This window comes from Anopheles gambiae, chromosome 2 (genome assembly GCF_943734735.2).
Source record: "Anopheles gambiae chromosome 2, idAnoGambNW_F1_1, whole genome shotgun sequence".
In the NCBI taxonomy this organism is placed as follows: Eukaryota; Metazoa; Arthropoda; class Insecta; order Diptera; family Culicidae; genus Anopheles; species Anopheles gambiae.
Genome location: NC_064601.1, coordinates 105,534,335 through 105,552,661, shown reverse-complemented (window position 1 = coordinate 105,552,661; position 18,327 = coordinate 105,534,335). Strand labels below are relative to the sequence as shown.

General features: G+C 45.3%; 1 protein-coding gene across 1 annotated transcript; it reads left to right on the top strand.

The window, feature by feature from the left end:
- Window positions 1–462: 462 nt before the first annotated feature.
- LOC5666985 (uncharacterized) lies at window positions 463–9,253 on the top strand. Its single transcript, XM_061651389.1, has one exon. The coding sequence runs from the start codon at window positions 483–485 to the stop codon at window positions 1,902–1,904; it is 1,422 nt and encodes a 473-aa protein (XP_061507373.1). The 5' UTR covers window positions 463–482; the 3' UTR covers window positions 1,905–9,253.
- The last annotated feature ends 9,074 nt before the right edge of the window (window positions 9,254–18,327 follow it).

Sequence of the window (18,327 nt, the reverse complement as noted above, 5' to 3'; positions counted from 1 at the left end):
CATAGTTGAAAGGATTAAAAATATTACACGACCTTTTATAAATGACTTGCTTCATGGCGAACTGTGAATGTTTAATTATCGTAAGATAATTAAAATGTCATACCAGACACCTACGATGCCCTGGGAACACTAAACTCAATCAATGGAATGAAACATGCCACCAGTATAGTGCATTATTATCCCCGTCATTCGTCAACATGTTGTCCCGCAAGATAGTCCTAGTTTCCTTGATCCTTTCCTTTTATAGCGTGCATACACTACCAAACCGACAGGCCGATATAGTAGACTATCTGGCTCATATGGCAGCCACTCTACAGAAGCAACATTTCGGTGTCTTCAACTGCTGGTTGCTCCAGTTTTCCAACGGCACCAATCTGTCCCCGTTGCTGAACTCAATCGTACAGCGTCTAAGCAATGAGCATATCAGTCTGGTGCAAGCAGATCATAGTGGCCGACATATTCCCACACACCAAGAGCCCAACATGGTGATACTCTTGTGGGGAAACGAGCAGCAAATGCTTGACCAGTTTTACATCAATCAATGGTTATGGGAAATACCTTCGGATTGTCGCACAATTGTTCTATTTGAACTTGACGCATCGGGCGCATCGTCGCTGCCCCGGCAGATTGGTGAATACTTCGAATCGTTGATGCTATACTATGTTGCTTGTGTTGCGATCAACAAGAACGCCCTGTTCAGCTTTCACTATCAACCGTTGCGCATTGTGAGCTATTCTAGCTTTCCTGACCTAAGTGAACTGTTCTTCGATCGCTTGCAAACGATTCAAGATAAACAATTTGCAGCGGGATACATGAAAGGCCATTACACAGCCATGTATTGTGGGCAAATGTATGGGGAGGATACAGCGCTGTTCCTTCTGTTTGCGGAGCGGCTAGGTCTTACGTTACATTTACAGGAAGTTCTTTGTGATGGGTTTGAGTCTTTAGTTAGCTGTGTAGCTCGCTACAAAGATATAAGTTTTTTACTAAATCGGTTGCATTTTACGCAATATAACAAACATGTGATCAGCGCCTCATCCATGGAACAGTTCACCATAGCAACGCCCAAGGGCCGTTTGCTCAATGTTTGGGAAATTCTGCTGAAACCATTCCATCACTCCGCCTGGGGCCTAATACTCGGCATCCTGGTGACACTTCAGCTCATCCACCAGCTCAAACCGACATTGTTTAGCAACAATCTGCTTGCTCTAGCACTTTTTGGATTTGAGAAGCAGCAGCTGCGTCTCACGAAACGCGTCGAGAAAGCTACTGCCTTTGCGCTGATCGTGCTATTTTTTCAACTAAAATGTGCCTACGAAGCAAAGCTTGTATCGTACCTTGCCGAACCGCCCCGTCTCCCAGACGCGGCGTCAATTGTCGACTTGCGCGAACGCAACATCACAGTGCATTCTAGAAAGATCAACATTATGGAAGACGATAAACTAAATGGAATTGTTGAGTTCTACGACGGAGTACACTTCAAATTCGACGGAATAACGCTGCTCGAAAATCGTGTTGCGCTGGTGCTCGAAAAGCTGTTTGCCGACAGCGTTGAGGGCCATGGGATGCTGTATACAATACTGCCCGAGAACGTTTACGAAACGATACCATTTTATGCACTTGGTGCTAAATCGTTGCTCAGGAGACGATTTCAGACATTTCAACAGCATGTGTTCGAGGCAGGCATGCAGCAGCACTTGCGCCAGAAGCAAGCCAGCTGTTTGATATGGTACATTGTGAAGAGTAAAAAGATACCCGGTGCATTTGATGGATCATCCGCAGTCATTCGCTTTGATCATCTCAAGCCACTAATGCTGTTTTTCCTCGGACAGTGGGTATTGGAGGTGATGGTGTTTATGATTGAGATGCTGGTGGAAAGATATAAGCGATCGCGACGTGTTTAAGAAAGATGACAAATATTGTAGCATTTCTATTTATTCACGTGTTGCATCGCTTCTTGCTGAGAAATTTGATAATTGGAATAAAATGATTGAGTTAAACCATGAACATAGAATACTTTAAGGGTGTCGTAAAAGAAGGATTAAGTTTCTGGTAATAAATTCCGTAACAAGGCCTTGCTCGTTATACATGTATTGCGTATGACTCATTCCATCAGCATCCCGAATTGGCTGGATCTTCCAGAATGCACAACTACTTATACCAAACCAACTCACAACAAAGATCACGCAGCCACAAATAATTTCGCTGCAGGTGCGAGGCCACCACTTCACGATTGTTTGTTTATATTTCGGCTCGTTAATTTTATTAACACCCTAACGAATTGTTATGCCACCTGATGCCGTTCCCCTCTAAAAAAATGGTATTGGTGCATTAATCCGGTCCGGGAATTCCCCTCGCCCCAAAGTATCCCGTTCCGATTGAACATCCGAAACCCCTGTACGCCGACAGAGGCCCGATACTCTGCATAGATTCCATCTAGAATTAAAGCAGAAAGTCCCTGGCGCGCGCGTTTGCGCGGTTATGCGCGGCAACAATTTGAATGATAATGTGCGCCGGCGGATCATAACGCACCGGCAATAAAATGGAAATGATGTACATTTACATTATCATAATATTATTAACGGCACATCGGCACTGATTCTAATCCCAACGCTCGACCGCTCAAGGTATGTGATGTGCCCACCTGCCAGGTGCCCGAACAAGCGTGACGTGTAGCTAATGTGACAATTTACAAGCACTCGCGTCCCGGTGTCACTTTCAGACTGTGGTGCACGGTTTTTTGAGCCGCTGCCGACTCGTTAAGTTGACGCGGCGTTCCATTAAAAAGCGTGACGAGATCATACTTTTTTTGTGAGTCGGGTTTGATGGAGCAGAGTACATCAGGGAACCCGTTCAGTGAGAATTCGGGATGGGAAGACACACGGATAGTGTTTCACGCAACCGCCCAGCTCATGCTGGTCCGATTTTGGCGTTAGTTGGCCGTGCCGTTCTTGGGCTGGATCGCGACGGGAATGCTAATCCAGTGCTAGCGCACGCGCACGAACCTTTACGAATGTTAATTCCCAATTCCGACGAGAAGAATATATTGAGTTGGTTTTTGCGCAGTGGATCTTCAAGTGAAGACTTCAATGAATTTACCATTTCTGCTGGAAGTTGGAGAAGTCTCTTAGAGTTCAATCTAAGACCCTGAAGAACAAAACACAGGGCTTGCCAGCAAAGAAAACATCTCGAAAGTACATTCCAGCGATGGTACAGCTATGGACGCTCTCCTCATTAGGCTACTCAGAGGATCTGCTAAATCATCTCCCGTCCTTATTATGACACCTTTTACTGCGTCCTCCCCTGAGGGCAAAACCTGCTGCACCGTCTCGTCGTGATTGGCAAGCGACAAACCCTACTGCGAACCTGTCAAATTTGTTTCAACCCGTGGAGGGACCGTCCGATACCCAAAACAAAACCAGAAAACCCCGCATAAAACTAAGCCCTAGGGTCTGGCCGGACACCTCATTAGCATTATCTGCGGGATTCCGAACTATTCCCTGCGTGCCCGTTCCCGTTGCTAGTCCAGCAGGGAGAGCTGCCGGTCAGCAGTAGTCAACAGTGCTAGAGGCAGTAGTAGATCACAAACCCAGAACACCCCAACCTTTTCACGGCGGGACGGAGCGGAATCAAAACACTCGTAAAACGGCGCACCATGCCCGTGACATGTTTTACGATCATATTTCAGCGGCCATTAGGTCGCGCATAAAACGTAATTTACAATTCAGCTGACTTCCCCTCGAGCGCGTATGTGTGTGTGTGAGTGGTTTTATGTCCCCCTTCCCCGCATACACACACCAACCGCGCATTCCCATTCGTGATCATGATCGATGCTGATGCCCCAATGTTTCGTCGCAATGTACCCATCTGCATCACGCGAGACGCGAACCCACGCCGGGCACGTCCGCGCCCTGTGCACGGATAATGATTTAATCTCGGCATGATTCCGCACGTCCACGCCCGGCACAGCATGGGGTTTGTTTCAACGGCTTCACCACCTCCTCCTCCCCATCCCTCAACCCACAAAATGGGTAATGTGTTTCCGAAGGCAGGCGTCACGCCATAAAAACGGCCGGCATGACGGCGGGCAAACCTCGCCACTGCCGTCTGCCGAATACTGAAATGGGCGCAAAATAACACCCGCCACCAAACCGTGGCGGCGGCCGTTGTCACGCTCGACGCTCGTAAAGATGTCAGAATATTGTCACAGATCAATTCCGTTCGATTCCGGCCAGGTTCGAAATCGGAGTTTGGGAAGGCATTTGCGTTTGCAAACGAGCGAACGACGCACACGCCGAGAAGGAACATGCTGTGCGTCCAAGAGGACACACCATCTCATTGGGGCGCTGGGGCGGGGAGGAGGGGGGGGGGGTGCAGAGGGACCGTACACCTCGGGCACGTCTGGCATTCGAGTATGAATATTCATCGCTGCTCGGTTCGCTGTCCACGAGCGTGGCCGACAGCGACAGTATCGACGACTCCTGGGAACTGCACGGAAGAACTGCTGAACGAACGTGTCATAAATATGTTCCAGATATTATTGACCTCTCCCTGGGCTACCCCCAAACCCGGCAAGATCACCAGCATGGCAGAGCTCAAATCGATCGCTGACGAACGTTTGTTTTATCTATGGGAATATAGCTGACCATACATGAGCAAATTATTTTAACTGCCCGATGGTCATTAGAACGGGACTGATTGAATGTCTGTGTTTGGTTTTCGCGATGTTTGTTGTTATGATGAGATGTTACGAGTCTCGGACTGGTAAAATTGGAAAATATTTGCATATCCATTAGCTAGTCTATTCAAAACAAGACATTCAAGATGTCTACTACTTCAACAATGTTTGGAATGTGGATAGTTTTAAGCGAACTCTATAATTACATTTCATTTGAAATGCCTAACACAAAATGGAATTTAATACCTCGAAACATGCAGTGAAGTCTCAGTAGACTGAAAGTGAACTGTCTCTCCCATGTGTATTCTTGCTTTTAAAAGATATTTGAATTGAATACTCCATTGCAACATGGAACAAAAAACAAGTTTGCATAAAATGAATGTATTTGTAAACTGTAGAGCTTTTTGAGACTCGGCTTAAGGAGTCTGCACTGAACTGAAGAAGATATATTCTTCACTAGCATTACAATTTAGGGAGTTCGTACAGGAGCAAAGATAACTTCTTGTTAGCGAAACGACCTACGCGATGGTCATACCGGTATCTACAGACTTTCGAAACTTATTTAAAAATTTCCACGCAACCGGATAGTCAGTTATTACTACGGGGAATGGTCCATACGAGACATTAACCCAGCAAGGAGTCGTTAAGTCGTGTGAGTTGACGACTGTACCACGGGAGCACCCTACAATGAAACAAAAGAGCTTAACATTTAACATAAAGATCTGCAATCGAAATAGTTTATAACGAAGGTATTCGTTGAAAGAAAATACGATCCTTAGCAATTACTTAGCTTTTTTTTTTATTTTTGCTACAAAACCAACCAAAAACATTTCCAGTTTAATGTAACCATTTTCAAAACGCTTCAATTTGTCCACCCTTAATCAGCGCTGACAGATCACGGCGATTAATGACTTCCTGTTAAACGGGAGCAATTACTTTCGTCACACGTCTTCCCGCAAGCTTAAGCACTCGGTAATCCAGCGCAAGTGATAATCGCAATGTGGATAAGCAATTTGATCATAATTTTCTCGCAGGTTAAAATGTCACCGCATGATTGCCGCTCAACAGTAACACAACACCTTGCAACGCGTTATTTCAACCTTCCGAAACGTCGCATTTTGTCGGAACGCCCAGGGTACACGCAGACCAGATTCCGGGGCCATCGAAAACGAAATTAAATTCAGAGTTTAAGAAGAAAATAAAAATCTTTAAAGGCACAAAACAAGTAGCGAGGATAAGAGTTTTGAATTGAACAAAAAAATACAACAACAGTGAGCCACAAGACGATCCTCTTGGTACGGTTGTGGTAGATCCATTTGTCAACGTTTCGCTAAAATTGCCACCGAGAAGGAACACCCGAGATGATGCATTTTCGTATGCGTTTTTGTTTATTCGTTTCTTTTGCAGAACCAACAGTCCTTCTTCTGCATCGAATAGCAGTTTCTTTTTCGTGCTTGTGTCAACACACACTCCTTCTTCTACCGTTAGCGACATTCCGCGCATCTTAAACGTTTGCCGCTGGTGCCGTGTGTGTTGTGCGAGGGTCGCCGCTTTTAATTATGCTTAATTCAATTAAATGCTCCACATTCCGTGTTCGTCACATATTTGTCAGTAGGTGCGCACACCTGCCAATTTTGTGCCCGTTCTGGCTTTCCCGGGAGGAGTGATTTTCTTCCCTCCGGCAACGGGTTGCTTTTGCGATAACGCAAACACACCACCGAGAACGGTCATTAGTGTGGAAGCGAAATCGGCCTTCCCTGGCGTCCGGATGCCGCAAACCGGAGAACGTTTCATTGTGCTGTTTGTTTGTTCAGTTTTTCGTGCATTCATTCTTAACAGCATCAGGCGTCTTTTGACCACTTATCGGACGGGCAAGCCGTCGCCGTCTTCAAATGCCCGAGATACGGGCACAGGGCAGCATCCCCGTGCGGCAGCGAAGGATACGGCACCGGCAGCGAGATATGGCTGGCGCGACCGTGAGCTCCGCAGTACAAATTGAAACATCGTCCCCTGGCCGGCCGGAAGCAGCACGCCACGCACTTGCCGGCGCTGGTGGGCATTACCTGCAGCGCCCTGCGGTGTCTGCGGGCACTGAAGCACCAATTATCGGCCGGTGCGTGCGCACTGCCCGTGTCTAGCCGGCGTCCTTCCCGCTGAGTCAAGTGCGCCAGCCACTGACTTATCAGCTCTTCCTCCCGTTGCGTACATCCAAGTGGATGAATGTGTGGACCGTTTTCGAGCCCAAACACACGCACAATCCGTTTGTTCATTGACTAATTACGAACCCTACGGGGTAGGTACATCGTGCCGGATGAAGGCAAAACACACAAAAAGAAGCTTTATAAACGCTATCGCTGATGCACGTGGCGCTGCCGCCAGTGTCGGAGAGCTGGGATGGAAGGAAAACAAAACGCTCATAAAAAACAATCCCGCATACAACGATTAGGAAACTAATCGATGCAATCCGTCTGGACGGGGACGCGGCTAAATACTTTCAAGCCTAACACGAACGGTTGGAGCGAAGTTGTAGATCGCTGGAAGTTGAGAAAAGCAACAAAAAAAAAGAAACCAGTTCTCATCTTCCTTTCACACGCTTCTCTAGGCAAACAAACGGATTTGAGGATCGAACGGGTAAAAGCAAAAGGAATAGGCTGTAATTGTCTTTTTAAACTCTGTAAACTCTTAAACAAACCCTCATAACTCTGGTTCATTCAGTAGTGTGTATAATATTTAATTTGGTAATCGATAAAAGAATCTATTCTTTCTAAGACTTTCCCGAAACCTCTTTCATATGTCCATGTTAGCCTGTTTAGAAATTTTACTTCAAAAATCATGCCAGCAACACATTTCTCTCCAATCATCGAACACCGCAACCCAGCGCAAAACGTCAACCGATGAATGAAAAATGATCCCAACACGGCATGTTCCGTTGCGTATTTTCATAACAGCACAGCTTCTGGGACCCTTCCAAGCTACATGCCGGAGATGTTTTTGAGTGGGGGAAAATGTGCAACCGACAACAGACCTAAAAGGATAACGAACAGACTTGAAGATACACGAGCAAGATACGCAAGCGACGGAGACAGGACGATGACGACAGTGAGGTGGGCTGAACCGAAAACCAAGGTTCCAATTCTAACCATTTCCTGTGTCTCGTCCCACAGCACGAGACGGACGGGTAAACGCAAAACTAATGCACAAAAAACCTACAACACCGACCAAAACTTATCTCAACGGCACACCAATCAGGAACCCTTGCGCTTGCAAACAAGCGCAAGATAAAGGCACGCGAAAGACGATCCCTTTTTTTGCTCTCTGTGCGTTACGGCAGTTCCTCGTGATGTGCCTGTGGGGTGAAGCAGAAGCAGAAAGCAACAGGGACCTTCGGTTTGCCAATGGCTTCTGAGTGACGCACGTTGGCATCTGTACCGCCGGATGAGTCACACGATGTGTCCAGTCTCATGACTGGACGCGTCTCGCTTTGCGATAGGATTATTGATCGGGCGAACGGTACCGAGAGCGACAGGATTATGGCATTCCTGTAGGTGGGCCTGCCCAAAAAAAAAACACCCTTCAAAAACCTGACCGTGCGGTCAGGCCGGGTGAGTGTAGTAACGGCACACACACAAAAAAGTATTAATTACCTAGCCTTTACTGTCGCAAAAAGAAATCAAGCAAAAAAGGACGATGAAAGCAATATTAAAAATGCCACCAAGCTATTAGCAACAGGCTCAGACCCACGAGCTGAAATGACCGAAGGGTTCGTCGCTTGATGGAGAGGAGGTTTTTTGTTCTTTCGTTTCTACTCTACTGGGCTCCTGAAACCACCCACAGCCACCGCAACGCACGCAGGCTTTTAACGGGTGTTTCGGTGTTATTCCTCCTGCAACTTTCCAGAGAATGAAATCCTTCCCGGGTCGTGTGGTACGATGGAATGTGCCCCGGGAGAGCGACCGAACGCGCGCGTGTAACTTAATACCAAAATAACCCATCACTCCAGCCCTCTAATGACTGAGGTTTGTGCTGCAAATCCCTTTTTTTGTACAAGGAATGTGGCGTTTTTTTCTGCCCCACTGCCCACATATCCTTTTTAAGTGTCTTGGTGCGGTCGAGGGCTGTCTTGTCGTGTTGCTCAACCCAGAGACTCGTCCCTCATCGAAGGACTCATCCCGGTCGGCCAACCCGATCGAATCGGTTTCGAATTTCCCCCGTGTTGCCCCGCGCGTGGACATTTTGTCATCCGGTGCGGGCTCTCGTTGCATGCCGCACCGGGAGCCATGTGCCACAGCTGCGCTCCGAACACTTCCAAACGCAAAGCACAAGGCCATCCCCGAGGGATCCTGGGAGAACGTGTGTATGTGTTGTACGTTAATTAAGCTCCCGCTGGGCGAAAAAGTAATCCCGTTTTCAACCCTCCCCATGGTCGTGCGGTTTTGTGGTGGTGCTTTCAACGATGTTTTACGATTTGCTGCTCGGCATTGCTGTGCTGTGGGCATCATGTTGCGCACCACCAACTCCGCGTAGGCGTCGCGCTTTATTAGGTGTTTGGGGACAGGGACGGGACTCTATCGTCTGCAAATGGTACGACGGTGCTGCATGGGTTGGTGTGCTTCAGTCTTAAGTATTTGCATCGTAACATCTTCAACATGCAGCCGAGATTTATGAAATATGGTTCGTTGTCACATGCTGACTTTCTTGGCGTGAAGGTGCATATACGCACGGGGTTGTGTAGGCAACAGTGAACGAAGGGGAACGTGTGATGCGTTTATTGGTTTATTGCAAAGTTTACACATACTTATGTTTTGATATTTATTTCACTGCACTGGTGTTCTTGTTAGGTTCTGTTCATTTCCTTGTTACTCTTTGTGGGACACTTCCGTCAGGGAATTTAGGACTTTGGGTTTTCAAAACGTTCTTAATTAAAAAACGCTTCAATTTATGTTATTAAATACCTTACACAGACTTCAAATTGTTAAAAGTAGAATTGAGTAATTGTGAAAGTGCCAAGCGTTCAAATCGAGCGTAAGATCATGTGTTTGGTAGTGCTGGTAGACTTGGGCCACAAGGGACACTGTACCACGAACATGTAGCATACTTTCTGGACACCTTATGACGTTATGTCATAGTCTGTCAAATCACAAATATGGCATGAATGTATAACTTAATGTCACACAGAGCGCTCAGCAAGTATGCCAACTTTATCAGACCACCTGAATTGAATATTCAACTTTATATTCACGGTGAATCTTTATCTGTAAATTTACATTTTGAAAATTCTTGGTAACAAATTAAAAAAATATGACAGGAATTAATAAAATCACCAAGACATGAGGTAAAATTCTGTTCTACATATTGAACTTGATCCACTCTTGAGCCTTTTTTTCATCATCAGCATGTTAGGAAAACTGGTTGAGTCAAGCGTGGCTGATGATCTGGATTGTTCTGCAAATTGGCGAACACCTCTGCTGTTTGGGACACTTTTATTGCATGTAAAGGATATTTGAGGAAATTGGTCCCTTGGCCCGGAGGTCTATGCAGCCGATCAAACAGTGACAAAGTACTTAGGAAACATAAACAAACAAGTCAGGAAGCTAGTTTCGGAACTACAGGCTATGACGCCACAACCCTCAACCGTCATTTCAGGAGATAGATCGGCTGAATCTCGATGTGATACCATAATCAACGAACCGGTCCAACATCCCCCAAATGCGTCCTATCAAGAATTACTGGACCAACATGATGCAAAAGATTTAGCCCAACAATTTTGTCACAAAAACTGAGGACTTCACAACAATCCGAGGAAGAATTTAAAAACATCCCTAAACGCATATCTTCTTCCGCCATGCTGATAATTGACGGATAACTGACGCAAAGCAGCTTGGAAGGTCGTAGATTTATTTTTAAAAGTAATCCTGAATAATAACTTTTTAAGGAGAGTTTATGAAATGCAAATCTTACAGTCTTACAGTTTTGTTCTATAGCTATTCGAAATAGTTCCATTTTTTAATGCAAACGTTACGTTTGATTCTATTTTTTTTATTGATTGAACTTTTCAATTCCATTACAATCAACCCTGATTGTTAGCGTTAAGAGGTGCAAAGTTTTTAATTACAGACGCTCACGTAATATTAGCTAAAAACCAAAATTCAAATCCCCTACCAAAACCTTTTTTCAATCGAACTCCCTTCATTAACATCATGATATTGATTTTTGTCAAAATCTATTGAATATTAAAACATCTGCCTTTAGGTTCTGCCAAGTCCCTTTCATCGTTGAAAAGGGATCCACAATGTCCCCTCGCAAAAAATGACAATTTTTCAATTTTTATTTCATATTTTACTTCACTTTTCGCCGCACTCATTGCCAGTTTCAGCCAACAAAATGATTAATTCATCCGCGAGCCCGTCCGTGATCAATAACGGAAACCCTTTCACTGAACATCCTCAGTTCACCGCAGTGTAAATGCAAAATCACTTAGAATTATGCAAAATCACCTAGATCCCTTCCCGCTGCCCAGCAATCAACGCAAATTGATTTCACATCCAGCAACAGTAACGATAATCCCTCTGCCAATCGCAACTACAGCCAACAGCGACCCTGGCCTTTACAACCGGTGTAACGGGTTAAATGAAATGGCCCCTCTCTAACTCTCTAACGGATCGCTTCAATGATTAACCGGATCGTGAGCTTTTTTTTGTGAGTGTGCTAGAATTCAATTACCAACCGGTGTCCTCCCGGGGTCCCGTCCCGGTGGGAAAAGTGGCCTCCGGTGACAAATGACAAGTGGATGAGTTGACACAATCGATCCGGGACCGTACAGGGACGAAACAAAGGCACCATGGGAATGCAGCCGTTTTTGCATAGATGCAAAACTCGTCCCCCCATCCCCTTATCGGAAAAGGCAGGCGATGCGATCATTAATGTCAGCCAATCCGTTCCGGCTCGGGAGCAAGGGCAAAACCAGCCTGTATCGCATGGTTCTGTGTCTCTCCCCGCTTCACATTTGCTTGCGCCGTTTGTGATTGATGAAGCTGCATATGATGTGTGCACGCCACTTCCGGCTTGCCTGGCGCAGCTGCTTCTGCCGTCCTATCCTAGGTGCACCGTTTTGTCGTCGGCCCGAAATTGATGAGCCGTGAAGCGTTTTGCATAAATTAAGTTGATAAACTTGGTTTATACACACATACTGCCGCGTGTTTGCACGCTTTAAACGGTACGATTTGTTTTATTAGCGTCCACCGGCAAGGCCACCCTTGCCGACGACATGGAGCAACCGGTTTGCCCGCGGCCCGTGAAGCACTTGCCGGGGCGCGACTGATCGAGCGCGTCCGTGCTAGGACGACCGAGGGCGCCCCTATAATCGCCCGGAGGGTGAGCCCAAGAAAGGGCTCATGCTGCTGCTGTTACTGCCGCTGTTTACTTAACCTCCAGTGATTGTGGCACACGCAAACACTTGTGCTACTGTCGCATTACGTGCCGCGGTAAACGAAACGAGGAGTGAAGTAATTTGCATAATTGCAGTCAATTAATCATGATTAATAAAGAGGTGATTTTTTTTTTTCGGGCCGGGCGGCCTCTGCGGTTGATCTTGCGGATCGGGTAGGGCGCCCGTTTTTTTTTTTTTAATAAAGGTTGTTTTGGGATTGTCTGTGGGTAAGCACACATTTAAGCTTGTGAAAATTCCTATGCCAATGACGATGGAGAGGGGGCAATCGTCTATTTTTATGCAAATTTCACGTTTCAATGCGACAAATCGATCAACTGTTTAGGCCAAGCTTAGGTAAAAATGAGCGTTTAATTATTGAAAAAACGAACGCATACGACGCATGCGACAAATTATCGAAAAGCTTGATAAATTGAACCCTTTTGTCACTTGGCCCGAATCAGGAAGGATCGACACAAACCTCAATGACCCCAGACAAACGAGACCTTCAACGTCGGACGTCTCTGCGGGCTGCTTTGATCCGATTCCAAATAAAACCCATGGCGCTGAGAAGAGCAAACCGTCCGCCCCAGCAGAACGACGGTCGTTGAATAAATCTTCAATTAACCACCAGCAGACAGCGGATACTTTATGGTGGCCGCAATGTCCGTGCAAGTCCCCGTAGACGGTCTAAGTTTGGTAAACGAAGCCAGACGAAAGCCCGGCTAATGATTGAAGGTTTTTGCCGGTTTTTTTTTTCTTCTTCTAGCACGGACACGGAGAGAGGAACCTACCACGACAGTGTGTCACCCACGCGCCACGGAATCGATCGATCGAGACTTCTGGCGCAACCGGTCGTCAGACATCGAGCCGTATTTGTTAATTGTAATGTCAACGGTGCAATAAAAATTAAACCACCCAAGCCACCAGGGGAGGGTGTGAATGCTGGCTGATGTCATGGATTATTTATACAAGGTGGAAGTGGTTTTTTCTCTGATTTAATTACCCCTCAGCTGCATGCAAGAAGGGAAAGGTACAATTTTTTATGTTAATTTCCGATTGATCGCTCCTTCGTTTGAATAAAAAAACAGGTGAAATTTTACAATCTCAATAATTCCAAACAAATAAATTCCAAATAGTATTAGGATTCGTTTAGAATTTTGTTAAATTAATATGAAACAGTTTACAGGCATTTTCGGCCCATCCGTTTCTCGCACTCCGGCCAGATTCCGAACAAATTATGCTCGGTCGTCCGAAACGATTGCATCAAGCATTCCATTTTCCGTTCCTGTTGGCAAACGCAAAATGTATCATGTTAATAAAACGGCCAACCATTGTGGAATGTGGCCCAAATCGATGCGCAGTCAACGCAGTCAGACCCTCGGTTGAATTTTACGATTCCCTAAATCGATCATCACAGCTTCCCGTTCGCCGTTTGGGTAGGTTCCCAATCGATCGTATGGTTGATAGTATTTAGCAAACACAGGAAAAAAAGAGGCACAAAAGCCCAAAACCGTCGCGCTCATGAAGTTATGTTTGGTTTTATGGGGAAGCTGTCATTTGTTTTTCTTCATGCTTAGGCTTTTCTTTTTTGGTTTTTGCTTGTAACGAATTATACAATTTCATAATTTGTGTCATCATTATCCATCGATAGGGCCATAAATCGTGCGCCGAGCGGTACGATGTTATGATTTCTTTGCTTGTTTAATAGCTCCACCGGCAAAACGCAACGTTCGTGAAGCAGCACCAACATGGAACGCGCGCTTGGGGAAGGAAAAAAAACCTGTTTCGAGCGAAATGCATCCAACCGAGAGATGTAACCTGCAGCTGCTCCTGCCGCTGTTGCAGTTGAAGGACACGCTGCTGCTTGTCGCCGATGCGATGCTAAACGATTCACACGGCTGTGGCCGGTCTAAGTGATTTCTAAAACCTACACAAAACGCATGATTGAGAGAGACAGGGGGGGGCGGGGAGGAAAGATGCTTAGAAACAGGGCAAAACAGGGAGGACACAGAACAGAAAACTGGCTCCGAATGACAGACGGACAAAAAACCAACAAATTAGCTTTTTTGGTACGGGCACGATCGTCTCTGTTCATGCGTTTAGAAGTGTAAAGTTTGAAAGAGGTTGAATTTGAGCAAACATTCTTTCTCAAATATACCAACAAAATATTGTATGAAAGAAATGAAAAAGGGTTACAATAATTATTCATCTTTTCCAATTGTTATTTCTTTTCTAATAAGTATTTCAAAATGCATTCAAAAGACTCTACAACAAGCCACGAACCTTCCCAAAAGAGCAATCGCTTAAAATCGGCGCCTTGGTTAGGTTGTCTTCTTCTGCCGTCAAATTCTTACTGTTCACCGTGCCACCCGCCCCATCAACTATCCGTCAATCCGACGAACCATCGATTTAATTACGGCTCACTAACGCTGCCGCCACGATAACACCCCAACCTACTGACGCCACCAATTCTATCGACGGCATAGCAACGAACCAACAACGAACAGCATCTAGCATGATGGATCATTCTGCTAGAACATCCCCCACACCACAGCGCGCTCTATAATCAAACACCGCGCGCCGGTGGATGCTTTCTCACGCAAATGCGTCACTCGCGTCGCGAGACGCAAAGGTTGGTACGGACGCGCCCGCTTTCAGATAGATTTTGCGGCATGGTGGCCACGCGTGCACCACTCTCATCCTCGTATCGATCCCTTGTCGGCTTGTCTTAAGCTGGCTGACGCTGAACCCCCGCCCTTAAGTGCCGCGTCGTTGCGGCCGTTTATTTAGACACACGTGCCCCGTCTACCGCCACCGTGTCGGTCGGTCTTTATGCGGTGGTCGTGCGCGTGTGAGTGCGCGCGCGCTCTCTAGCGCACGTTCCGTTTGCCGAAGGCGGGAAATGGTCGAAAATCGTGACTGATAAATTCAATCAGCGGCTGTAATCGCGTCGAGCGACTTGCCCGGGTGTCCCTGGTGTGCTCGCATTTATTAATAGTTGGACTATTGGAAGGGGGGAAATGGAGGCAAAGGAGAGAGAGAGGAAGATAGCTTAGAGCTATGTGTTGGAGAGCTTTCCACTTTGGGAGGAACTATCGATATAAAAGGAACATTTTTTTCAATTAAACACATAAAAGTGAAGATTAAGAACGACATTTGCATGGCACATTTGCACATTTGCATAATATTGCCTCTATAAATTATTTAAAAAAATATATAACTATTAGAAAACAAAAACTTTATTTTTTCACCAAAGAGCGGAATGTTTAATCGATTACGTGAAGGCCACGACATTCACCTTCCTCCTAATCATCTTCAGCTATCCGGTTGTGGAGCGAGTGAAGAGCTTAACCCAGCCAAGTAAAACATAATAATCAGTTGATGGTTATCAACAAATGATTTATAGGCGTCGGATTGCCACCGGTAGGAAGATTGATGGGGCTGGTTGGCAAGTGGGTGGGTGCTGCTTCTACACCATATCCTCCTTTCCATTTTCATACTCGTCGCAGGGAAAAAGGTGCACACGTGCGGCATGCCCGTCTCGGGAAGCGTAGTCGAAAGTATAGAGAAAAATCTATTTTCTATCGCTCGAGGGCCGTAATTATGTGCCACTTTAGGGTGGTAGTGTGGCGTGAGATGGAGCTTTTGGGCGTTCTGTGCGTGTTGTTTCGCCTGAAGAGCGGGTGAATCGTTCGCCTAGGGGTGGGACACAGATAATCCCACATTAGGCCGGCGCTTAAGATACTTGTGGTTGTTTCACTTGGAGGAGATACTCACGGATTACCTGTTTTAAATGAGGAATGAAGCAATTCACTAAATTAATTTATTTTCATGAAAAAACACAATAAACATTGTTATTTTTTAACAGATAAAATCAACCTTGAGAAGAACGTCTTTCTATTATCTAAGTCCAAATAATTCCGGAATCTTCTGACCGTTTCTGCTCCCATTTTACCGCAAAACAAACACGCTCGTACTGCACAACGGTAAGATAAATTTATTTTAATTCGATTAATTCGTAAGCAACTGCCAATCGGCTAATGAACACCCCGGGAACCATCGGTCCGTAAACGGATGCGCGGCCGGCATCATATCTCCAACACCTCCGGGAAGACGGACCTCGGCCGAAGAATGTGCAATCGAATGGTTTCATTATTGATAATATTTGACGCACCGGCCACACTACGGTGTGATTTCATAAATTTACTATCTTACGATTTGCATCGATGCGAACCCCCCCGCGTTGATGCCGTTCTTGCCAAAGTTCTTGGCAATCGTTGGGGCTCTAAAATTATTTTACGACTCTACGCCCAAAGCGCACCCGGGTTGTCTGCATTTGCTTACTGATAAGCATCGTTACATATTTATTTGGGGGAGTGTTAATTAAAAAATTACGTTCCAAATGTGCGGCTGGACGATTGCGGTGATTTCAAGCAGTGAAGCTTTCCAGTCCCATTCGTCATTGAACCGAGCGGGTCCGCTTTTTGATTTCCTAATATTTTCTTCTTTTCTGGCTATAAGATAACAATTGCGGAAAAGCACAAGGCACCAAAGGCGTCGCTTGGAAAAGAAAGAAAAAAAAAACAAGCAGGAAACACCGTAAGATAAATAAACATACCGAAAAGTGTAACCGCCCGTTGGGAGCCGATTAAAGGCCACAATAAAACCCACACGCATCACCATCAACCCCATCAGCACACAATAGAAAACGAACCCAAAACAACAACGAAAACGACAACAAAAACCGGTCAAGACGGTCCCGAGTGCAGCTGCACATTCTTGGTTTTATTGTGTGTTCGCTTTTATGGTCCAAACGCGTCCTGTTGCATTCCCGGTGTTGCATCCTTCCCGTCCCTGCCGCGATGTGCCCGGCGTGGTTGCACGATCATGGGCTCGCAGAGGAGCTGCTCGGTAGATTTTGTGACTCAGAATGGCGCCGATCGGCCACAGGTCAATCTTTACCGTTTTCCATGATGCACTGAGACGGAACCGGGTGAATAAGGTGTGATAAGGAGACTGTGATTTTTTATGGGTTTTGAATGTGATTTTGGTTTACATGGTGATTGATCAGTGTTCCTGGGTTGATGAGTCATCATGTGCAATAATTGCTCCAATAAGATATTTGAACTTTTATATACAGTTGGAGCCAAAGGCGGGTCATTTCTTCTTAAATTAAGATTGTCTTTGGTAATTAATGACATGCATAGATTTATTTGTTTATTTAATGACAAAAAAACCTAAAGACAGAGTTTTAAGAAAATTAAATTCACTTTGTATTTTATCCTAGATGTAAGTGAAGCTGACCGAAAAATGAAAATCATTGAATTATTTTTTCCGACGATATTTATCAAAAGTTGGCTTGTTATTAAATATTCGTGAAGCATTGTTCATCAAAATGCACACACAACATGCATTATATTTCACGTTAATTGTGATTATCTAAATTTATTTCATATATTCTTTATTCTAAGGTGAAATGACAAAACAAAAAAATTTCAATGCAATAAACTAAAGTACAAAACAGCAGAATATCCTAACATTTATTATCTTTTTATTCGTATTTTTATTTATTCTTTTTGAGATATTATCAAAAGACAAAAGACTTTTAACATTTAGAAAACCACGAGTTGCATTGCATATTTATGGAAATATAATATTTAACTATGGTCAGCAATGATACAGAATATTATTCCAACCAGACCTAAGAACTGTCCATGAAAGATGAATCCCCGTAGATTACTTCCTTCATCAACCTTTACACTTCATACCACTGTGCACCGACTGATCTGTCCCGTTTAAAGCTTACACTGTTGCAAACGGGCTCTATAAGCTTTAATATTTCGCCTCCCCCCTTACATGGCAAAAACCAATTCACTTCGATGTGCACAAGGCTACCCTTCCAGACATCCAGACGAAACCGGGCAAAAGTGGAGACCGCCATCATATCGCCAACGCCGTCGTGCAGCAACAAAAGCCGGCCGCACACGCATTTGTCGCCGCCATAACGATGCCCCCAGACAATCACACTAACGATGGCTGCCACTCTGTTGGCATCTCCTCCCGTACCCTCGCAGTAATCGCAGGTCACAAAAGATCGCGTAAGGAAAGTGTGAGGAAATTGATTTGCATGCTAGTAAAAATTTAATACGGATCAATAACGGACTGCCATTTATTGTTTTTGTTTTTCTCGTTGTACATTATCCCATGCCACTCGCGCCACTGT

Bases quoted from the DNA above. Each gene is read 5' to 3' on its own strand.
- LOC5666985 (XM_061651389.1), top strand. From the start codon at position 483: ATGGTGATACTCTTGTGGGGAAACGAGCAGCAAATGCTTGACCAGTTT.